This window comes from Convolutriloba macropyga, chromosome 2 (assembly GCF_964194025.1).
Source record: "Convolutriloba macropyga chromosome 2, txConMacr16.3, whole genome shotgun sequence".
Taxonomy (NCBI): domain Eukaryota; kingdom Metazoa; phylum Xenacoelomorpha; order Acoela; family Convolutidae; genus Convolutriloba; species Convolutriloba macropyga.
Genome location: NC_134469.1, coordinates 84,708,194 through 84,733,596, shown reverse-complemented (window position 1 = coordinate 84,733,596; position 25,403 = coordinate 84,708,194). Strand labels below are relative to the sequence as shown.

At 35.0% G+C, this 25,403-nt stretch overlaps 1 protein-coding gene across 2 annotated transcripts in view; it reads right to left on the bottom strand.

Moving 5' to 3' along the window:
* The window catches only part of LOC142334800 (radial spoke head 10 homolog B-like), a 170,851-nt gene that overhangs the window by 51,839 nt on the left and 93,609 nt on the right, over positions 1 to 25,403 (bottom strand). For both annotated transcript variants that reach the window (XM_075383110.1, XM_075383111.1), the window contains exons 2-8: positions 10,915 to 11,105; positions 8,532 to 8,602; positions 8,127 to 8,202; positions 7,650 to 7,777; positions 7,324 to 7,438; positions 4,438 to 4,647; positions 3,865 to 4,044 (exon numbers count right to left, since the gene is read on the bottom strand). In XM_075383110.1, the coding sequence (XP_075239225.1) occupies positions 3,865 to 4,044; positions 4,438 to 4,647; positions 7,324 to 7,438; positions 7,650 to 7,777; positions 8,127 to 8,202; positions 8,532 to 8,602; positions 10,915 to 11,097 (963 nt within the window). In that variant the 5' untranslated portion in view covers positions 11,098 to 11,105. The remainder of the gene's footprint in view (positions 1 to 3,864; positions 4,045 to 4,437; positions 4,648 to 7,323; positions 7,439 to 7,649; positions 7,778 to 8,126; positions 8,203 to 8,531; positions 8,603 to 10,914; positions 11,106 to 25,403) is intronic.

Here is a 25,403-nt window from a genome sequence, read left to right as displayed (position 1 = left end):
ACAATACTTGCCTTAAACCTCGTTCGAGAGCAATTTAGAAAAGATGGCTGTTAGAATGCCACACAACAGCTGCGGATGCTTCGTAGACAAATAAATTCATAATGCAAATGAGAACAACAACTAGGTTAGACAACGACATGAATCCAGAAAAACCTGTCAACTAAAAAATTGTCTGCCTTGTAATCAAAAACAACTGTTTCAAAACACGCCTCGCAAATAATTTTCACTCAATCTGAGTGTCTCAGAGTTAACATAAATACCTATAATTAAAGCCTGCAAAAGCTTTTACGACACCGAATAAAATCACACTTTACCAAAAATCTACTTGAGCGAATAAGAAACCGCAGGACAAGTCTTGAATTATAATTTGTAGTATTGAAAAGAAGGACCGGACTATCAACTTCCTCAGAAAAACAGCTTAAACAAACTGATACAACACTTTTAAAAAAACTGATACAAAACGAATATGGACAAATTTAACAACAAAATTTTTAGCATTTGTTACAAAATTCAAAACATCTTTAAAAAATACATCAAACTAAATTTGTAAAAAAAAAAGCCGAAGGACAAAGTAAAAGGACAACACAAGACATTTAGCAAAAATTCATTTTTTAACCATTTCTTTGTGGCGTCAGTGTCAATGAATCAAGCAAATAAATTTGAAACTTCAACAACTGTCAATAGCTAACGTTAGAAAGCATATAACAGATTTCATTGAAAAACAATTGAGGGACTACATAAGAAAGTAACAACAAAAAAAGGCTACCTTAAAAAGTTAAAAGATTTTCGGAAGTCAATGTTGCCAAAACTAATAAACCATTGGCAAAACTGAAACAAGTCGCATTAAAGAGCAAATAAAATCTTTTAATATTGAGACTAAAGGACAGTACAACAATAGGCAAAACTAACAGAAAATTAAAGTTTCAAAACTAGGTATTGTCAAAGCCATCAAAACTGTTGATATTTGACTCCCAAGAACTCAATTAAGCCCTTTTGATGGCCAATAAGACTTGTCAATAATAAGAATGAGGAGACAAGGGCCTACAATAACGGGGAAAACTATAAAAACCACAAATATTTTCTGAAAAACAGTCGAAGAAAGTAGTTAAAACCATTATGAAATTGAAAACTGAAAAATGATTTGCTACAGAGTCAGAGAGACCCGTTATTGGCGCAACAGAAAACAAAAAAATAGCTGGCAAAATTGTCATATAATAGCCGCAATAGCTTCGTAGATCTGCAGTTTCACAAAGATAGTAAAGGCGTAAGACCGAAAACGAAACTTCTTTTTATTAAAAGCTGAGATGCTATAATTTGATTAGGATTCTGTTTAATTTATTGCTGCTTCTATTGGCTGCTCTCAGGTCAAGCTTCCATTAGAGTGCCACACACTCACTTGATGTTATCTCTTGAATTGAAGTTTTTAAAAAAGTAGGCAGATTGCCGGAAAACAGCCGCCGTGAACGCGCTTGACGCACATCGGGATTGAAAAAGAAGAAGAAAGCGAAGATAAAAAATGACCAATTCTTTTCCTAAGTTTCAAAAAATTGCGCTTATTTGGTTTTCAATTTCATTTAGATTCTTAAACTATACATAATTCAGCTTCTAAACTGAAAGCTACCAAGCTTAATAATAATGTCAGCTAGCAATCGCTCTAACGAACTTGGATAACCTAATGCACTATGACTTAATGACCGTGCTTTATCGGTTTATCCTGGTTCTTTAGATTTGCTCTTTAGTTTTTGACTATTCACTACAGTGCGTGATTCAATGCGTGAAAGAATTTAGAATCATTCAATTGAAACAGTGAGCTAGGTTAGTCAGAAGTCAAGCGTGACTTGTGTAACACGAAAAACGTGATCAAAAAGTAAAGCGAAATAAGAAAACATAACAAGTCCTGACGTACAACTCAAAGAATTTTCGTTGTCCAAATGAGACAAAAAATGAGACATAGAAGAAACTATGAAAGAATTTGGAAAACCAATTCTAAAAAAAATCAGATAAAAAACTAAACACAAAATCAATGTCAAAATGCCACATGTCAACAAAAAACCACAAGCGGGAAATGGAAACTTGGTTCAAACAAAAAACTAAGCCTAGAATGAATTATGAATTGGGAAAACCATTTAAGAAATCCGATCCAAAAAGAAAAAAACATAGCTGGCAGATTGCCAGAAAATAGTTACAATAGCTTCCTAGATCTGCAGTTTCAAATAAAAACAGTAAAAAAAGACAGACCAAAAAATTAGTCTTTTCATTGAAGGCTGATATGTTATATTTTGATAAAAATCTGTTTAAGTTATTGCTGCCTCTATTAGCTGCTCTCAAATAACCTTCATTTAGTATGACACATTTATCTCTTTGAATTAAAGTAAACAAGAGTCAATTTCAAAGTCAGGAAGTAATTTTTGAGTGCGGTAAGTGACGTGTGACCAAAAAATTTATCACGCGAATGACCAAAAAAACTCGCTTCACTAAGAGCGCAAAATGACGTCACGCACGCACTTTAATTGGAATTGCATGAACAAATGAACCAAAAGTAGATTTGAAGTGGTTGTGACGTCATATGGTCGTAAAAAAATCCTGACGACGAAATAAAAAAACAGAGAAGGCCAATAATAGCCCCAGCTACGGCTGTGCGGCTATTAAAAACTTTAAAAATCAAAGTAAAATTGCAGCATGAGAACAAAAAACCACTGCGAGAAAGCAAATTTTTTGTTCAAATACCGTTCTCTCACTACTTTAAAATTAGAGCGAAAAAAATTCACGCCGCAAAACCACTCGCTTTTTCGACAGCGCCCCAATAAAATTTAAATTCTTTGAATTGTAAAAAGGAGAGCGCCCAAATAATAGCCTTTGAGAGACTGACGGCGGCTATTAAAAAGTCAATTTCATCAATTTCACAGTGAAGAAGACATTTTTGAGAAAGGTAAGTCAAATGTGACTAATTAAAAAAATGCGTATGGTAGCTCCTAAAACAATCAAAGTAATTTTGAAAATTTATATATCACAGTCAGAATAAGTATTCACTTTTGCCCCTGATATCAACTATCAAAAACGATGCTCACACATTCTCTAACGCACACAGACATACACGCACAAACTTATACATTTTTGATTTATTGTCTATTGTTTTAGTATGTGTGAAAAGAAAACGAAAATTTTTCTCTTCCAAAAGACGCAAAACCTACCCTACCATTTCGATTCAGCTTTTTTAAAGAGCTTTTGATATATACGACTTTCAATTCTCTACGCAAAGGAAAAACACTAGCTATAGGCGTCCTAGCAAAAAATTCCACAGTCATAAAGTTTAACCCCCGAAACTGGAATTGGAACAACTAGATATCTAGTCAATGGAAGGGTTATGGAGGGGTGAGAATAGAACAGAAGATAAACATAGCTGGCAGATTGCCAGAAAATAGCCGCAATAGATTTGTAGACCGGCAGTCTAAAAAAAACAGTGGAAAAGACAGACCAAAAAAATTCGTCTTTTCATTGAAGGCTGATCTGTTATATTTTGATTAAAAATCTGTATAAGTTATTGCTGCCTCTATTAGCTGATCTCAAATAACCTTCATTTAGAGTGACACACACCCATTTGACCGTATCTCTTTGAATTAAAGTAAATAAAAGTCAATTTCAAATAAAGGAAGTCATTTTTGAGAGTGAGGTAAGTCAAGTGTGACCAAAAATTTAATCACGCGCATGAACAAAAAAACTCGCTCCACTAAGAGCGAAAAATGACGTCACACATGCAATTCAGTTGAAATTGCATGAACGAATGAACAAAAAGTGGCTGTGACGTCATATGGTCGTAACAAAAATCATGACGACGAATAATAAAGACTACTACTGCAAGCTCACCCCAGGGCCATGCTTGAGGTTGTTGTTCCAAGGCCCTCGATACCTGGATCCATTAGCGTAGATGAAGGTGCCCATGCCCTGTCTAACACCCCGGTGCCACTGTCCATAGTATCTGTTTCTCTGTGGGTACTGTGACTCGGGCAATCGCCGCAGGAACCAAGTGTATTCCCCATAGCCATGCTAAAAACAAAACTCACATTCCGCTCCAGTTGGATGGACAGTGTTTCAACCTCTTGAAAACTGCATCACCCTTTAAAAACATGAGCGGTCTACGTCGGACAAACAGCTATCAAACGGCAGGAGAGGAGGTGGCGTTTCGAATGAAGCACTCGAAAATTCAAATCAAACAAGTTTTTTGTTTGGAGAGCAATTAATGGGCCGCAATATGTCTGTACATTAACTTCACCGTAAGACCACTTTCCAAAGAGTAAATGGGGAGCATAGCAGGCCACAATTCCGTATAATGTTTGCGCCAGTCTTGTTTAGCAAAATCAAGTTGTTTCAATTCTATCGAGTATCCTTTTATGACTGAGCGGGAGTCTTTAGTTGATATTGAAAGTGTTTAGTACGTACCTGCAGTCCGTTTTCCCAATCTCCCTCATACACAGCATTGTTGTTGTCAAGCCACTGCATGCGTCCATATCCATGCCTCCTGTCTCTGTACCACATACCCTGGTACACATTCCCAGAGGCATAGCGTCTGAAGCCCCTTCCGTTCTTCATATTCAGGAACCACTCTCCTTCATACAAACTCTGCTGCGATGAGTCGTAATACAGGACACCCTGGACAAACAACAGTCGACACTTAATCAATTTTAATTGCATTGGTTCTAATTTCCCTAAACATCTTAGCGAACTTTCCACTTGCCATTTTAGACACTTTCCAGTCCAGTATATCTGTAGTAGCAAAAAAAATAAGTTGAACCAAGCTGATAACATAGCTGGCAGATTGTCAAAAAATAGCCGCAATAGCTTCGTAGACCCGCAGTCTAACAAAAAAAAAACAGTAAAAAAGACGGACCCAAAAAAAATCGTCTTTTCATGTAAGGCTGATATGCTATATTTTGATTTAAAATCTGTATAAGATTTTGCTGCCTCTATTAGCTGCTCTTTAATAACCTTCATTTAGAGTGACACAAACCCATTGATCTTATCTCTTTGATTTAAGGTAAATAAAAGTCAATTTCAAAGTGAGGAAGTCAATTTTGTGAGTGAGGTAAGTCAAATGTGACCAAAAATTTAATGAACCACTCGAATGAACAAAAAAACATAGCAGGACAAGTCCTGACGTACAATTCAAAGAATTTTTATTGACTAAACAGAATACTAGACCAATAACGGACGATGAATGGACTGGGAAAACCATTTAGAAAAAAATCCGATCCAAAAAATCGAAAAATCTAAAAATCAAAGTGAAATTGCCGCATGTGAACAAAAACCACTAGCGAATTTTTGTTCAAAAACGGTTTTCTTACTACACTTTAAAAACAGAATGGAAAAATTTTACGACACAAAACAATACGCTTTTTCGCTCCATTTTCTGTTTCGGCGTGACAAAATCACTACTCCATTTCGACTTCAAAAATCATGAAAATGTGTGAACAGATCTTAAAAAAAGACAGCGCCCCAATACAATTCAAATTTTTTGAATTGTAAAAAAACTCGCTCCACTAAGAGCGAAAAATGACGTCACACATGCACTTCAGTTGAAATTGCATGAACGAATGAACAAAAGGCAGATTTGAAGTGGTTGTGACGTCATATGGTCGTAAAATCGCGACGACGAAAAAAACAAAGCCGGACAAGTCCTACCGTACAATTCAAAGAATTTTCATTGACAAAACAAAATACTAGAACTATAAGAACTATTAGTGAACTGGGAAAACCAATTATAAAAAAATCAGAAAATCAAAGTTAAAATGCAGCATGTGAACAAAACCACTAGCAAAAATTGAAATTTGGTTTAAACCAAAAAAAGTAGGCCTATAATGAAACATACCCGCCAGATTGCCGGAAAATAGCCGCCGTTGATTCCCATAACTCTAATGGGGTTGAAAGAAAAGAAAATATCAACAAGAATCGATTTTTGTAAACAAGCATTTTTAAGTGCGATTTATTTTGATGTCACTTCGTAATTGAACAAATTCCTGTCTCTCAGTAAGATGCTACAGGGTCTAGTATCAATACCAATAAGCATTATAGATAGTAACTAAAACTTATCAGAACAAAGTTCAAGTACCGTGCATCCAAAAATGGGCTTTATGGGTTTATCCCGTTTCTATTTCTTTGATTTTTTATACTGACTCTCTTCATTTTGAATTGCTTTGCTGAGCAGCTCCTGTTTAAAAGCACTTTGAGCAGAATGACAGAAGAGTGAAACTGGCCTAGAGAAGTTAAAAAGATTTCACGCAAAATGCCGAAAAAGCGGCAAAATGGGTAAAGCGAAAAAAAGTTCGACGAAGTAAAAAAAAATAGGAGCGCTATAATAGCCGACTGAGGAGATGAGGGAGGCTATTAACTATGAATGGCTTGAGAACACCATTCAGAAAAAATTCGAATCCAAAAAGTCGAAAAAACATTAAACATACCCGGCAGATTGCCGGAAAATAGCTGCCGTTGATTCCAATAAGCATGATTGGGATTGAACGAAAAGAATATATTGAAAAAAGATTTTTGTACAAAAATATTTTTAAGTCCGATTTATTTTGATGGCATTTCGTAGTTGAAGATACTTCTGTTTCTTAGAGAGAGGCTACAGGGGCTACTATCAACACCAATAAGCATTAGAGGTGGTAACTAAGACTTATAGGAACGACGTTCAAATAGCGGGCATCTAAAATTGGGCTTTATGGGTTTATCCCGTTTCTATTTCTGACTTCAATTTTTTATACCGACTCTGTTCATTTTGAATTGCTTTGCTTAGCCACTGATGTTCAAATTCACTTTTAGCAGAATGAGAGAAGAGAGAAACTAGGCTAGAGAAGTCAATAAGATTTCACGCAAAATGTCGAAAAAGCGGCAAAATGGTAAAGCGAAAAAAAGATTGACGAAGTAAAAAAAAATACGAGCGCAATAATAGCCGGCTGAGAAGATGAGGGCGGCTATTAAAAAGCCGAAATTGCTGAAAAGTGAATTTGCTGTATGTGAATTAAAAAACCACTAGCGAGAAAGCGAATTTTTATTCAAACACCCCCTTCTCACTCTACTTAAAATTAGAGCGCAAAAAATTCACGCCGCAAAACCACTCGCTTTTTCGCTCCACTTCCTGTTTCGGCGTGACCAAAATCACCACTCCAATTTGACTTCAAAAATCATGGAAATGTGTGAACAGATCTTAAAAAAAAGACAGCGCCCCAATACAATTCAAATTCTTTGAATTGTAAAAAACCAAGAGAAGGCCAATAAAAGCCCCAGCTATCGCTGTGCGGTTATTAATAAAGGTATACAATAATTTCTGACCTCTCCATGTCTCTTTCCCTTGTACCACTGGCCCGTGTAACAGAGACCTCGAGCAGGACAGTTGAATGTGCCTGAGCCATGTCTCAATCCATTCACCACTTCACCTTCGTAAGTGCTAAAATGGCAACACTGAAATTTTCCACCTAACATAGTTCACTCCACCCAAACAAATAATTGCTGCAAGCAAAAAAGTTGAAACAATTGAGGATTCACACTCTTTATTTCCCAAACGCTTGCGCGAAAAGTATTTTTTTCATTTTTTCATTGACACTAGATTAATTGATAGATGGCAATTATTTATATGTTCTACAGAGGGTCACGCGTACCTTCCATCGACCCATCGGTAGAATCCTTTTCCCGTGATTTGATTGAACGAGAAGTCCCCCTCGTAACACACACCGTCAACCCACGTATAAACACCTTTTCCATGCAACTTACCCTGGAAGAAGTCACCCTACAACACACAACACAATTGTTATCTTTATTTAACGCCTGTTTTCAAAATCCACAAAAATAGACTATGCTCACTCCTGGAAATTTTTATATTTTCATTAAATCTTGCATCTGCACGATACGCTCGATCAAAAACTGATAGGGCCTTAAAATACGTAATATATGGCAGATCAAAAACTGATAGGGCAGACTTCATAGGGCAGACATCTTACACAGACTTCATAATCATAATTAGTTATATATAACCGGGCAATAATTAGGATTTTGTTTCCCTCGCCCATTTTCATACTAAAATGAATTACTTATTCCTAAAAGAAGACAATGGTCATTTGTATGGTAAAAAAGAGTACCTTGTAAAAATGACCCCCGACAAACTTGGCCTCCCCAAGTCCATGATAGAGACCCAACTCCTTCTCTCCATTGTACCTGGAAAGGTTTAACTATTGAGCACACAAATTACAAAATTTTTAGAACCTGTTTGGGCAACACTGATCCACTCAAGAAATCGAACCTTGATAAAAATCACAACATTTTCAAATGATTTGACTGTAACTGATGACTTTTAGAGCAGAATATAAAGGACGGTTTAGTCACATTTCCAGTTCTCACCGGGTTTCTTTTATGAACATCACTTCAATTGATTTATATTGTTGTAGTATGAATGGATGAAGAACTCATCCACTGAGAGCAGCATTAAGATTCACACATGCCTCTACCGATTCAACTTCTAATGTCTTAAAACTGATTCAACTTACTCTTCAACTATCAGCTTGGCCAATACTGGTTCTTCGAACACCTTCTGATCCACCACTTTAGACTGGGTCATCTGAAAAGAGAACATAGATATGAATAACATATTCAATCCTCCACAAAATCTGTCAAGTAAGAATAGCTACTATCCCGAGCTACACTTATCCAGATGCATTTTAAATATCCGTCCATAAAGCCCCAATAAACTTTTAACTTTTATGCCAAGTAGCGCTACCGGCCATTTTTGTTAGGACTTTATTTTTCTTTGTGAAAAAAATGATAAATGTTTAATGAAAATTAGCACTCAATCACCAATGCATAAGTTTACCATAATAACCGTAACAAACCAGATCAAATCACAAACTTTTCCACAATTTCATTAAAAAAATTTTAATACTGCCGCTCCATTGCCTCACAGATAAACATAAACTGATAACCTCGGACGGATTACTCTCCCAAGTGGGGTAGGAGGAGGAGGGGCATTAGAGGTTCTAAGCGGGAGTGGGTGGCGGGGGACCCAAACTAAAAAACTGTCTTTTCCTTATGATTTTATGTCTTCGACGAAAATTACACTTAGAGACAAGCAGCTCTAAGAGGGGTGCTCAGCGACTTTATGACCTCCGGAATTATCCAGAGGATTAAAATTTAAGTGTTAGTGTCTTCAAGCGACAGTTCGGATGCATGGAAGACTCCAATTGTGATGAGGGATCATTTTGCAGCGATTTGAAAATTTGCGTAATTGGGGAAAGAACGTAGAGAAGCACCCCCTTACAAAAACTTTGAACTAGAATTTGAGTAACTAAGTGCACACAGTTAAATTCCTGATTATTCTGAAGGCATGTAAACTTTAACCTTTCGGTTATATTATTAATTTACATGTTTGGAAAAATCGATCAATCAAAAAATTGCATAAAAAAGACCCCAGGACTAACATAATTGCCACAACTTAAACTTCGCTCCAGAGCAATTAAATAATATACACGGGAGCCCAATGGAAGCATTTAGATAGACTAAAACACTAAACCTAAAAAAATGCTTTCGAACTCCGAATTTCTCGCTTAACAATAATTTTTCGCTTCGCATCCGTCTTCAAGTTCGTTCAGCAGTTTGACGTAAACACTTGATTCCACAAGCGTTATATCCTGTTTTAGATACACTCCTTCAAAAATATCAATTACAAAACAAACCGACTAACGTCGGATAAATTGCGCTCCAACCACAAGCGGGGGTTAATTAATTTTGAGGGGTTGTAGTTTAGAAATGTTTTATGGGCAAAAAATCCTCCCCCGCAGGGGTTCGCACCACTTTCTCCTTCTAGCATCTTACCCACTTGCCCACAATGACTTTAAGTTTCATTCAATCACAGTTGTTTTTAGCAATGAACTTTCTGAATGAGAGCAAGTTAGATAACTCAAAAACAAACAACTCAAGCGTGAACAAGTCACTCAAGAAGTCAAGAAATGTTGTAGAACAAAAGCGAAAAACGGTCGAGCAGCAAGTTTGCAGATAGCAGACCAACACATCTTGGTTCGAGAGCAATTAAACACTCTCCACCGATACTCCACTTAGGCCAGCTACCGCTTCCAGAGCTGTTCAAAAGAAACATAGCAAGACTACTCCAAAAATTAATCGCAAGTTCGTAGCTAGCTAAGAGGCTAAAGCCAATATCTACGAAATAAGGCAATCCATCAATTCAGAATCTACTGTAAAAAACGACGATAGTAGAAAATCTATGCGAAGTTCAAGTATGCTCAAATCAGGTAATCGTCTAATGTTGAAATGACAAAGATTAAGTTAATTCTTTAATGTAATTCATGTGTGACGAAACCAATTATATCAGTTTTAGCTCAAATTAGAACCTCGTGAAAATCAAGACCATACCAGTAGAAAAATTCTATTCGCCTTAGGTTCGTATAAAAATGCAAGCTTTGTGCTCTAAGCCCAATTTGCTTAACAATTGAGCTAAAGTTACAAAAAAAATTCACGCTCGTTTTGATCTTGAAACTTTTACTTCACGGTTTTGAACATGGAATGACACTGATCTTTACATTATGCCAGAACAAGTTTCGAAGGTTCAAAAGTATAAAAGAGTGAAATGTTTATTCCTTAATTTTCATCGACAAAAGAACAGGAAACAAATGGACCACCAATAATAGCAAACACTTTTGGCAAACAATATAGATGAGTACATTTAATGAATTTAAAAAAACAATGCCCTCTAATTATTTACGTATTCCTATATTGAATTGAATTATCGAATCGTACTCAATAAACGTATAGCGCGCATAATGTAAAATTAACATCTCGTAGTAGAGCTCCGGAGGCAATTTTACGGATCTATATTTAAGCATATAAATTCAGATATGGATTGAGGACGAGCCACTATACCTCTAGAGGAGCATTGGTCAAAGTGTTGTCATTATCTGGATTCTCAAGACTGGCATCACGATTCATGACACCACTGACGTCATTGTCTCCCTCGTGGCTATCAGTGTTGGCTCTCTCTGTTCCAAGCGACTTCTGAGATTCTGCCGACTGTCTTTCTTTCTTCTTTTTCTTGTCTTTGGCCATTACAATCTGCAAAGCAACTCAACGCATTAGCAAAGCCAGAGAATGGGTTTGCTCAGCCTAAATAGCATCTGACCGATGAGAACACTTTAAAAAAACTTCTCATAGATTGCCAAAAACAGCATCGACAGCTTTGCTGGATCCAACTCACAAACACAGTATAATTATTCCGACCCAGTTCAGGTTTTATGTGATTCTATTTTTTGTTATTGTTTTTGAAATATAGACATCGGGTTTTGGTCGTAATTAATGTTTGCTAATATTTGATTTTTATGTTTCTCTTGTCCAGTACTCTCATAAATGGCCAGTCTCATCGGCCCTATAATTAAGCATTATTTTTTTCACTTCCTGAAATCATTGAAAAAGATGCATAGCAAAATTTATCTGAATGAACTCTTTGAGTATGAGCATAGTACCAGAAACACCAGAAGATCTACCAAAAACTACTTAAAGCTTCCCTCCTTTAAAACGCAGTTTGAGCGCTCCTCTATTTCATATCGTTGTGCAAGCTTATTTATCACACTGAGAAAGATTGAAGTTCTAGCACAAGACATTGAAAACGAAAATTGGCAACAAATATTGCAATTTTATCATAAATTTAAAGAAAGTTACTTGCTGAATAATGAGGAGCCGGTATCCTACATTTTTAAGTAATTATTTTCATACTCACCCTCCAAAAAAATTTTTTCTTTTCCATGAACTCGTGAAAAATTGTTGCGGCACTTACTTCGCAAGTGCCGAGGCCTCAAAAATGGTATTATTTTTGGAAAATAACGAAGTCTACACATAGAAAATTGACGAAGCAAATCGAATTACAGAAAAAAAAATTATTTTTGAATTTCTTTTATTTATATTTGCCAGGAATCAGCGTCACTCTCAGAAATCAAGCCACAGCATAGTGTTAGCGTAGTAGGTATAAAGTTCAGAAAAATAGAATCATTTTGAGCTTAAAAACCGTTTTTGTATTCTGTTGTCAACATCAAAAAAATTTAATTATCGTTTTTTTCTCTTCTTAACTATTTAATTTTAGCCAGGGCAGATACCAGGTGAGTTTAATAGCCCCGTCTGTCTGTCCTCTCCGCGATATCTTTTGTTATTAATTAAATTGATTTATTTTATTAAAAAAAGGAGAAATTTATTCTTTCTTACTTATTTGTTTGTTGAACGACATGCAAATTTTCGGAAAGATTTCTATCTCTTTCTCATTTGGTGGACAATTAAGTCAAAAATGTGGATGAGCGGGGTCGGAATATTATTTGTGAACGCACATTACCCAGCGCCCTTGTTACAACTAGAAAGCACGAGCTAAATTTATGATTTAGCAAAAATATTCGGTATTTCCAATTTCTCAATGAGAAGTTAAACAATAATGTACTTTGTTGCTCATCAGTAGTTAAGTGAACAGCAGTCATTCAAAGAGTATGACAGGTAACTGTCGGCCAAACAGCAGTACACGCATTTTTTTGAAATGGGCAAAAACCTAAGTCACAAAATTGAGCTTTTAGGAGTATTAAACAAGGTTGTGTAGTACAAAGACGTTGTAATAATAAGTTTGACGAAACAATCGAAATAGTAGCAGTTAAAATCTTGCAAACGAACAACAGAGAAGATTTGAACTGACACCGGAAAACTCACCAACAAAAGAAGAAAAAACATTGGGCCATTGAAAAATTGAGTCACAAACTACAAATAAATGGAAAAAAATAACACCAACACTTTACATATCTTATCAAGCCATTGGATATCTTCTGATCAACGGCAATTTCAAGTTCAAGTACATTGCTCGTTTTGACATTAATCGCCAATCCGTTCAACAAATAAAGACGGGAACAATTATTGTTCCAATCCACTTGTGGGGGGGGGGGGGGGCACTGTATACTCGATAGGGTTTTTTTTGTTCAGTCAATTTTGGCCGATCGATATATTCAATACAGAGAGACGAGATTGGTATCATTAGGAAGCCCGTACAGCGCAAAACATGGAATGAACAAGATTTTTCTACTTTTCGCGTTTTGGGAGTTATGGAGGGCGAGAGTTGTGCGAATAGTAGACGCAATTTCGTTGTCTTTCTTCACATTTTCCGTACTTTTTATCAAATTTCCGTCAATTTGTTAAAACTGTCAGGGAAAAAACTTATTCGTTTTACTTTTAGGGACAGAGGAGGCTTTTCAATTGGTCTTATCCGAGTCTTTCGGTTTAAAAAATGGCTCAAATACACCACTTCTATTAAATATGCCAAAAGTAGAGACCTAACATTCGCTGTCCAAATTTTTGAAAAATGGAAAAATGGCTAGATTCATTTCGCTTACCATAGGAGTATTCTGGAATAAACATCTGCCAGTTTTTTGAAAAAAATATCAACTTTCAGAATGCATCATTTATTTTTGATCTATTGAAATATTTCATCTGCTATTTGACCTCCTTTGCAAACTTATGGAACAATTATCAGTTTTATTTTGACGCGCAGCACAATCGGGGCTAGGTTTCGACTCATCCTGGTTTCTTGCAATCAATAATTATTCGGATTACATTGCGGCGAGCTTTCAAAATAATTTTGTATTTGTGTTATTTTTATGTTGATAAACAGCGAGATATAATTCAGATCAACGCGCAATTAATGACAGATCCTATTTAAAACAAACTTAGGTCATGTGAAAATATACTAAATATACTATGTCTTCAGAGAAAAGCTCAAATTTTTTCAGGCTTTGAAAGTGTGCTTTCGTAAATTTCAATTGATTTCTTTTGTTTTGCCTTCATATGTCATTCTTTTTGCAGCCTCATGACCTCATCCTACGAATTGTTGATTTCATTGGATTCTGTTTAGGCTATATATGGACCTATGCAGTGCTTTCTGTTGTCATCTTATGCCTCTTAAGACATTGAATGTATTTGTGTTATGAAAAAAGCAGTGAAGTTTTCTTATCTTTTTTTAATTTTTTCTTTCCACATGTGTCTTAGTAACAAAAACGACAGGGAAAAACTTATTCCAACTGACGTACAAAATAATCTATATAATGGTTTTATTTACAACTAATGGTTTCTTGGCTTTCTCACTACGAAATTTTAAAGATTTTGTGATTTTTTTGCATATTTGAGGTTGTAATTTGTTCCCTTTTCAAATAATCACATTAGACATATATCCAATTCGCAATGAAAGAATGCGCAAAAGAACATTTTTAAAGATTTCATGAATAGCATACTCGCAAAATTTATTAGAAAAGTATTGTCTCCAATTGTCCATCTTTTGTAGTTGCGGGGCATTTTCTTGACAACCAAAAACCTAATTATCTTCTATGGATATTTGAATAAATCTAGATACTAATATTGGTTTAGAGCTATCGATTGACTTTAGTTAATTTTCTTCAACGGAAATATTTTTGCACTTCCCAATTTTTGCTCTTTGTCGTCAACAAGTAATTTGGTCTCATTTTGACAGAACTCATCAATGTTCTGATGGTCCGAACAAAATTTGCGTACTGGTTAAATTTAGTTCGAAGTCTCAAGAGCTGCGAAATGTGTTTTCCCATGAATTTCGAGAAATCTCGATGGCGGTCCATTTTTGTGGTTCTTTTTTTGTCTTTCTCATGAACACTCTTTCAAAGGCAGATATTCAATGTCAAAAGAGACGAGAGCGGAGAATTCAACTTTTTTTTTATCAATTTAAAGTTTTTAATGGCTTTCATTGTCTTATAGATTTAATGACTCAACACTGTGTCTTCGATAAATTGTTTGTCCGTACTCTGTATCTGATAATTTTGTCGTGTTATGATTCAGTTTCACTAACAACAAGCACATTTATTTCCCTTAGCACTTGCAAGTTATTCTGTTTTTCTTTTAATTGGAAAGCTTATAACTCTATCGAATTTTTGGACAAAATTTTTAATATAAAATGTATGTTTCAATAAAGATCAGGTTTTTGAGCAGGTCGCATCCACTTTCTAGTGAACCAATATCCAATCTTTATATTGGTTTTATTTTCAATTAGTGGTTTCTTTGCTTTGGTACTAGGAATTTTCATAAGAGAGGTGTGATTTTCAGATATTTGCCTATTTCTGAATTTGTTTTCTTGCCACATTATGACAGTAAACGGGTTGCCCAATTGGCGTTGGAAAAACGTGAAAATGAAGATAGTTAGTGTTTTCCATGAATCGCATGTGTTTTTGACAATTGCGACACCGCTTTATTCAATTTTACTGATCGTTCTTTTCGCTCTTGCCGTTCTTTGCATTCGTTTGACACATTATGGAGAATGATATGTGTCAATTGCTTCCTGTGAGGTATAGACTCATATCCTACCTAATGAAGTACAGGTTAACTGGTTAATTTCAAGTTTTACCTGATTCCTTTTTTGTAATTAAGTGTTTTTTTTTAAATATAGACATCGAGTTTCGGTCGTAATTAATGTTCGCTATTATTTGATTTTTATGTTTCTCTTGTCCAGTACTCTCCTAAATGGCAATTCTCATCGGCCCTGTAATCCAGTAATATTTTCATTTCGTTGATTGTTGAATGATATGCGAATTTCGGAAAATTTTCTATCTCTTCCTCATTTGGTAGACAATTAAATCGAAACGTGAATGAGCGGGGTCGGAACATTATGTGCTAACGCACAGTACCGAGCCTCCTTGTGTCAATTACCTCCAGACATAGCAATATCAAAACTTACAATTCATTATCGATGCTCCCGATATGGTTACAATTCATTCAATTGTTAACGAAGGATATAAGAACGAAAGAACATAAACAAAAATGCGCCAAATTTTCACAAAAAATTCTTAAACTCATGCCAAAAATTCATTCCATGGAAAAGATTTACACTTTTGATTAATTAAAATCGAAAATAAGTCAAAACTTCACCAAAACTTGATTAAATCTCATCCAATTTTTAGACTGAAAACAAATTAAAAGAATCAAATCAAAACAATTAGTTTCAAAACGCATAAAAACGAACTAAAGCTTATGCTTCCAATTTGTAGTTCAATTGATTTGGACGAGAGATGTTGAACCTAAACCAAAAAGCAGCTTCAAAAAGCCACATGTGAACAAAAAAAATTCAAAAGCGAACCTATAATAAATCGCAACCATAGCTGATAAAAATAGACGCGAGTAACCACTCAGAATCATTGACATAGAAAAACAAAATAAAAGATGCAAATTAACTACCTCCTTTTAAAGTAGAAAAATTGTTCGTAAACGGCTCCTAATTTAGTTCAATTAGATAACTCAACTCAATTCAGTTTCAGTTCTAACTAACATCAATCAACAATCGCTCTAACGCACTCAGATAACCTATGCACCTTCGATTCACAAAGACCAGGCTTGATTAGATCGCCGCATTTCTTTTGATTTCAGTTTTGGCCTTATTTAAAATTAGTAAACTTGAATGAACTATATTATGGTATTGTGTTGGACAAATCGTAAATTTTGTATTCATTCAGTTGAAACTTAAAATGAAATCGGCCAGAATAGAAGTGTGGCTTTTGCAAAACGCAAAAGAAAAAGTCAACTAATGTCCAGCAAACTGCTTTCGAACGACTAGAGAGGGGTTCAATTAAAAAGTGCTTCAGCAATGGGGCATTACCCAAGGGGCTTCAAAGAACTGTCACGACTTGAGACCTGATAATACTAAACAATTAAACAGGCAGAAAAATTAAATATAGCCGGCAGATTGCCAGAAAAAAGCAGGAATAGCTTCGTAGATCTGCAGTCTCAAAAAACAGTAAAAAAGACAGACCAAAAAATTCGTCTTTTCATTGAAAGCTGATATCTTATTTTTTGATTAAAATCTGCATAAGTTATTGATGCCTCTATTAGCTGCTCTTTAATAACCTACACTTAGAGTGACACACCCATTTGACCTTATCTCTTTGAATTAAAGTAAACAAAAGTCAATTTCAAAATGAGGAGGTAGTTTTTGTGAGTGCGGGAAGTCAAGTGTGACCATCAATTCAATCACGCAAATGAACAACAAAACTGGCTCCACTAAGAGCGAAAAATGACGTCATGCATGCACTTCAGTTGAAATTGCATGAACGAATGAACAAGAAGGCAGATTTGAAGTGGTTGTGACGTCATATGGTCGAAACAAAAAGCGCGACGACGAAATAAAAAAACACAGCAGGACAAGTCCTGACCTATAATTCAAAGAATTTTCATTGACAAAACAAAAAACTAGACCTAGAACGGAGTATTAGTGAATTGGGAAAAATCATTTCTAAAAAAAATCAGATAAAAAATTTAAAAAAAAAACAGAAAATCAATGTCAAAATGCCGCATGTGGACAATAAAACCACCAGCGAGTAATAGAAACTTGGTTGAAACAAAAAACTAGGACTAGAATGAACTATGAATGGATTGTGAAAACCATTTACAATAAAAGCTGATCCAAAAGATCGAAAAAAACAGTAAAAATAAAGGTGAAATTGCCGCATGCGAACAAAAAAACCACTAGCGAGAAACCAAATATTTGTTCAAACACCGTTTCCTCACTCTACTTTAAAACTAGAGCGAAAAAATTTCACGCCGCAAAAACACTCGCCTTTTCGATTCACTTCCTGTTTCGGCGTGACCAAAATCACCACTCCCATTTGACTTCAAAAATCATGAAAATGTGTGCACAGATCTTAAAAAAAAGAAAGCGCCCCAATACAATTCATATTCTTTGTATTGTAAAAAACCAAGAGAAGGCCATTAATAGCCCCAGCTATCGTTGTGCGGCTATTAAAAACTAAGGGTCTAGTCTAAAGAAAATGACATCAAGCATGCAATTTAGTGCTGAGAGCTAAAAAAAATATTGGATAGAATTAGACCTCAATTTCGCTGTTAAAGAAAATCAACAATAAAGTTGGGCTCGATCACTAATTTTGAAAGCTGATCAAGCAAGAAGTCATAATTTCACACTTTTTCAAGCGTCCCACTTTTTTTCAAGATTTCGCGTTTCATATCATACTAGATTTTAACTTAATCCGTTTTTCGCTCACTGTTCACACTTGTCTTGAAGAGTTCACCCTTACAAAATGGTATAAAATGAACAATTATTTGGTCAAAATTCTTGGAAAAAATTCTTGGAAGCCTGAATGCATGTTTCTTGGAAAATTTTATTGGAGTCCAATTTTTTATCATGAGACAAAGCATACACTTTATAGCATATACCAAAGAGTGACACCAGAGAGCCGGCTGACGACCTCTGCGATTCATTCGCTCCTACAATAATATCAAGGATTTCAGAAAAAAAATAATATTTGGGTTGAACAATTATTCAATTGTTGGATTGATTCGCTGCACGAGAATTGCAATGTTACTATAAATTTTAATCGAATTCTCTCTCTGAGTTTTGAACAGCGAAATTGGGGTCTTAATAAGTTGGAGTATAGTTCTGGGAAGCCTTGGGCAATTCGAGCTCAGTCTCAGGCGCAAGCGCCCTCGGCTTTAAGCTCTAATTGCCTTAGGCTTTCCAGAACTATACTCTAACATAGACTTATATTAGTATTTACTGTTTTGAAGCGCACTCAAATTGTCGTAAATAAAATTTATTCATCCGACGAGCTATGAGATCCACTATAAGATCAATAATCGCCTCGGCTATTGCTCCGGTAGTTTTTAAAACGATACCACCCCCAATACAACTAAAATTTTTCAATTTAAAGGAGAGCGCCTAAATGAAAGCGGTTTTTATTAGCTCACGCGAGGATAAAGAAAACATGTAACTCGCAGTTCATTACAAAAGAAAAACAATTTATGAAACAAATAAATCTAATTAATCCCTTCACGAGAGAATACCTGCCAGGTACTTCAGTAGCCGACAAAAATTTATTAGTCCCCCTGAACATTATTAGTTTGTGTTTAAAAGAACTGCTACATAAAGCACCTGAATCCCGCCGAGCCAAACAGAGCTTCAAGCACGTTTCCGAAATAACTTAAGAAAAATGAGAAACATTTCAAACAAAAACGTCGGAAAATTCATTGACAGTTTTACTATATCGCCGATTCCGTTAGAGTAAAAACTTTTGCCTTGTCATCGATCAATATTTTATTGATTGCGTCTCAATCATTCTGCCACTGAAACTGACATCAATGTGTGTGCAAAAATATCAGAAAAAAAACCCGACTTTAATGCAAAAAATAGTCTTCGCATTCCAATTTAAGTGAAATCATCCAGTTTTATGAGTCATTGGGTCGTACGCCCAACATTATTAACTTGGATAAGAATATGGCTGAGAAATTGTAAAACAGAAGAAAATACACAGAATTTGTAAAATGGCTGAGAAATTGTAAAAAACAAAAACAAAAAACAATTGGAAAAAAGTCAAAGTGAACTGACTTCTTATTTATATGATCAGGAATCAACTTTTTCATTGTGACTAAGGTTGCTCGCACAGAAGAGACTGAAAATCTTCCTATTGTTTAAATCTCAGCGACGGTTTGATATTTTCACAGAAATGTACTCAATGATTAAACTTTTAGTTCCGACAAGCGAACTTCAACGGCCTTGTGGTGCAATACAAGATGGATTCAAAAGGTTAAATCCAACATAGGTTAATCTTTTTGGTTAATAGGGCACTTTGAAATAACATCACTAAAAAATTTCAGAGCATTATTTTGCAACAAGCTACTGTTAATGAGCATAGATATTACGTTCAAACAGTATCCTATTGTAAAACAGATGCTCTGAGAATGCATTTTTCCTGCTATTTCGTCAAAATTGTCTATTAACAGAAACTATACTACAAATTGCGTGCATCCGAAACTTTGAAAATCTCAGGAAGTTTTCTCTAAAAAGAGGATAGGAAGAACTGAAACCAAATCAGCATCTGAAACCAAGTCAGCATCTGAAACCAAATGAAAATCCAAAGGAAATTCTGAAAATGCAGCGCTATCGAAACAAGACATTTTTGGGATAATTGAGAAAAGACATTTGTGTTACCAAATGTACTTCTTTGAACAATGATGATGCTTTCATAGGTACAATGTTACAAAGTCGAGGCGAGCCTCAAAGGTAAACTTGTAGAACCTTTCAAGTTGGAGGTCAAATTTGAATGAACAAGAATGGTTAAATTGTAAAACAAGTATTTGAAGCGCAACGGTTCATCGTCAATCAAATGAAAGTCGGAGGATTAACTTTAAGTTCAGTTAATAAATTTTAAGAAAACAATTACGAAAAAAACATCAGTGTTCATTAATCAATTCCAACTGTTCTAATCAATTTCTTTATCAGATCAATTTTAAAGCCTTAACGACTAACGTCGGTGGAAATGCTCTCGAAAGAACGAGTGCGAGCTCTAATTTATTGCAGCCCGCTAACTCACTAGAGGGCTTCAAATGACGTGATAAGTATTATGATTGAAAGTGAAAATGACAATTGCGGCGCATTTTTTCATTTTACTTTTAGTATTAAATTGCTGCTAATTGAGTTCTGCTGCTGCCACTTGTGAATGAGAGCGATAATTATATCACTCAAAACGTCGAGGGCGTAAAAGTCACTCAAAAAGTCAAAACGGCCAAGAAAAAAGACAAGTTTACAATAACTGCTTCAAACTTCAAGCAGTGGAGGCCACTAACAGAAAAACCTGGCCGGCAGATTGTCGGAAATTAGCCACGATAGAGCGTGTGGCCTTTATGGAGCTGAAATTTCTAAATAAAATAAACAGATTGACCACCAGTCCCTTAATAGATCACTTGACTTTTTGGGATAGATTCGGACTGTCATTTTTACGAGACACATACGCTCTATAAGGAAAAACCCTAAAAGAGCTTTTTCAACATTAATAATCAAAATCAAAAACTCAAGCCTAATAATCAACAAATAGGTCATATGCGTTTGGCACTACTTAGATGCACACTATTGATCTTCAAACATAGCCGGCAGATTGCCGTAAAATAGCCGCGATTGATGCTTGTGGTCTTCCATGAATTGTAGCAACTAAAGAAATAAGATAGACAGATCGACGACCAGTCCTTTAATAGACCACTAGACGTTTTGAGTTAGCTTCGGACTTTTAATTTTATGACACATGCGGTCTATACTCAAGACTAATACTCAAAAATTAGGGCATATAAGTTTGGCACTACTTAGATGCACACTATTGATCTTTAATTAGTAAATGTTCATAAATATTAAAGTTCCATAATTGACTTCAGAAATCATTTTGTTGAGTGAGGTAAGTCACACAATTGACCTAAGAGCATAAATGACGTCACGCACACAAAATTTAACTGTAAAGCAGTAGAAGTCACTGAAGTCATTGAAAAAGTCAATTCGAATAAATCAGGTCGTAAGAATCATCGATGGAGACGAATTAAAAAAACACAGCAGGACAAATTTTGAAATACAGTTGAAAGAATTGAATGAAAAACTTCGAAGTACTCTACCTGACCAGCAGATCAGATCAATTGAACAATACCAAAACACAAAACAAGATCATCTAAAAAAATTGAGAAACTAAAACAATCAAACTAAACAAAAATACACTCATTGCTAAAACTCTTGAGCCTTTACCCCTAAGACAAAATGTGATCCCTTTAAATATACCTATTTCAAAAATATGCTCAACGCCATTTTTTTTATGAAATCGGTCCAGTATTATATCTGTAAGACCTGAAAAAAATTCATTGGCCCTTCAAGATCGATTAACTCGAAAAGGACCAAAAAGTTTGAAAAAAAAAGAAATCAATTGCAAACTTTACTGAATGTTGCTAACAATCGTGATACTTATATCATCAGATTCATTTCTGTGTCTCTAGAGGCTAGCCAGTTACCCAATTCCAAGCCTTGAAAAAATCTGGCTCAAAGATCGATAGGCAACAATTTTTTCAAAAAAATTTCAAAACACAATTTCGTTCTACGAATATGTTGAAAACCACTCAACAAGCGAGTAATTGATAACATACTATCAAACCCTGGATGAGGTTACCTGGCTACTAAGGCAAGAAAAACTGAATAAAAGATAAATGTTTTAAAAAATAGCAAATTCTACCAAAAAAACTCGAAAGGTTAAATTGTTGACAAACAAATCAATTGAAACGAACAACCATGCAGTGCCTTTTTATCAGAACGTGGAATAGGTTTTCTGGCTTTTGAGAATATACAAATATCAAAAATTGTCAAAATTTTAGGAAACCTTAAAAAATTGCAGATTTTATTGAAAAAAAAGCTAATATTCGAGACAATACAATGTTGAAAAGCAATCCATTGTAACTAGAAACTATGCAATGCCCTATTATCAAACCTTAAGGAAGATTCCATGGCCCCTGAAACAGGAAAAATGACAAAATTTCTTAGAAAAAAAACTTTATAAAAATAGCAAAAGTTAGTATTATTTTGCGTGTGTTTGTAGTACCAAAATATATAGCTCAAAAAATGGTCAAAACAAGTAAATTTGTCTTGTAAAAGGGCTTCTTCAACTCTTAAAAACTTCAACCTAGGATTAACCAAACAAAAAACTCAAAAAAATCACAAAAAAAATAAAAAATTGCACCATTTTGAGCCCAAAAACTGCTCGAAATGACATTTTAACCTTAAATTAAGGCCATCCCCGCAGCTGCAACAATATAAGCACCTGTAGGACTACTAAAACCCACTTTCGGCCTCTAATGAAACTTAATGCCCGCTGGGCTTTACCTGTTTATCCCGTTTTGAAAGATCAAAGTCAATGAAAAATGTGTGAACACCTCTTAAAAATAACACAGCTCCCCAATACAATTCATTCAAATTCTTTGAATTGTAAAAAGCCACGATGTCCCCAATAAAAGCCACTATCGCTTCGCGGCTATTAACTAGTAAATGATCATAAAATTTAAATTTAACTAAGTGAGTTCAGAAGTCATTTTCTAGTGAGGTAAGTCACGCAATTGACCTAAAAGCATAACAAATGACGTTTGTTATGCTTTTAGGCACACAAACGCGCACAAATTTTAACTGCAAAGCAGTAGAAGTCACTGAAATTGAAAAAACCAATGGTTGCAAGAATCGTCAATGGAGACGACGAATTAAAAAACACGATGTGCCCAAAAATGGCCGCTTTTGCTTCGCGGCTATTAAAAACATAGCTGGCAGATTGCCAGCAAATAGCCGCAATAGATTCGTAGATCGGCAGTCTAAAAAAACAGTAAAAAAGACAGACCAAAAAACTTGTCTTTTCATTGAAGGCTGATCTGTTATATTTTGATTAAAAATCTGTATAAGTTATTGCTGCCTCTATTAGCTGATCTCAAATAACCTTCATTTAGAGTGACACATACCCATTTGACCTTATCTCTTTAAATTGAAGTAAATAAAAGTCAATTTCAAAGTGAGGAAGTCATTTTTGAGAGTGAGGTAAGTCAAATGTGACCAAAAATTTAATCACGCGATTGAACAAAAAAATCGCTCCACTAAGAGCGAAAAATGACGTCACGCATGCAATTCACTTGAAATTGCATGAACGAATGAACAAAAAGTGGCTGTGACGTCATATGGTCGTAACAAAAATCATAACGACGAAAAAAAAAACATAGCAGGACAAGTCCTGACGTACAATTCAAAGAAATTTAATTGACTAAACAGAATACTAGACCAAGAACGGACTATGAATGGATTGGGAAAACCATTTGGAAAAAAAATCCGATCCAAAAAATCGAAAAAACTAAAAAATCAAAGTGAAATTGCCGCATGTGAACAAAAACCACTAGCGAATTTTTGTTCAAACACGGTTTTCGTACTATACTTTAAAAACAGAAGGGAAAAATTTTACGACACAAAACCACACGCTTTTTCGCTCCATTTTCTGTTTCGGCGTGACCAAAATCAATACTCCATTTCGACTTCAAAAATAATGAAAATGTGTGAACAGATCTTAAAAAAAAGACAGCGCCCCAATACAATTCAAATTCTTTGAATTGTAAAAAAACTCGCTCCACTAAGAGCGAAAAATGACGTCACACATGCACTTCAGTTGAAATTGCATGAACGAATGAACAAAAGGCAGATTTGAAGTGGTTGTGACGTCATATGGTCGTAAAAAAATCGCGACGACGAAAAAAACATAGCAGGACAAGTCCTAACGTACAATTCAAAGAATTTTCATTGACAAAACAAAATACTAGAACTATAAGGACTATAACAACTAGACCTAGAACGGACAATGGGTGAATTGGGAAAACCATTTCTAAAAAAATCAGACAAAAAAAAACAGAAAATCAATGTCAAACTGCTGCTAGGGAGAAAAAAAACCAGTTTTGAGAAACAGTGCTAGTGAGAAATATAATTTTGATTCTAACAAAAAACTAGGTCCAGAATGAGCTGTGAATGGATTGGGAAAATTAATTAGAAAAAAATCCGATCCAAAAAATCGAAAAAGCAGTAAAAATCAGAGTGAAATTGCCGCATGTGAACAAAAAACCACTACCGAGAACTCGAATTTTTGTTCAAACACCGTTTTCTCACTCTACTTTAAAATTAGAGCGCAAAAAGTTTCGCGCCGCAAAACCACTCGCTTTTTCGCTCCATTCCCTGTTTCGGCCTGACCAAAATCACTACTCCAATTTGACATCAAAAATCATGAGAATGTGCGAACAGATCTTAAAAAAAAGACAGCGCCCCAATACAATTCAAATTCTTTGAATTGTAAAAACAAGAAAAAGAAAGATAAGGAAAGTTAAAACATGACAATTGTTTGCAAATGCTGTGAGTTCTGCAGTTTCTTAAAAAAAACATAGCCAGAAGAATTCCGGAAACGACTCGAAGTGAAAATCCATTTAAACGCTATCCAACTACTCATCAAACAAAACGTGCCTTCACTAACTTATGATTATCTTGAAACAAAGTCGTGAAACAAAAAAGTAAAATCTGTTAAAATAAAAAATCTGATCAAATTTTGTTATAAATTGAGATCCCGAAAAAACTATCTCTGCCAAAATAACTTCATCAAAACAACTAGTAATCACTTATCCGAATTTTGAAAAAACACTTTAGGCAAAAATTATGGAAACAATAGCTCATAAAAAAAACTTTCACTGAAAAACAGGAAAAAGTTACTAATTTTTTTAATGTTTCAAAAACATATAAATCCAAAGACAAATTCCCTTCAGCCAATAGGGTATCCAGATGCTCGCAAAACAATAGGCAAGTCATAATAGGCAAAGAAACTTCGCTAAAAACAGAAAAAAAACGAAAAACTGCAAAAAATTAAGAAAAATAGTTCGAATTTTCGCCATTTTTTTGTCATATTTCTCAACAAAAAATGATTCTTACCCACAAAACAGTAACCAATTGTTATCATAAAATTGCTCAATTAGATGGGGTTTCTTCAATACCCATTTGAGCCAGTAAA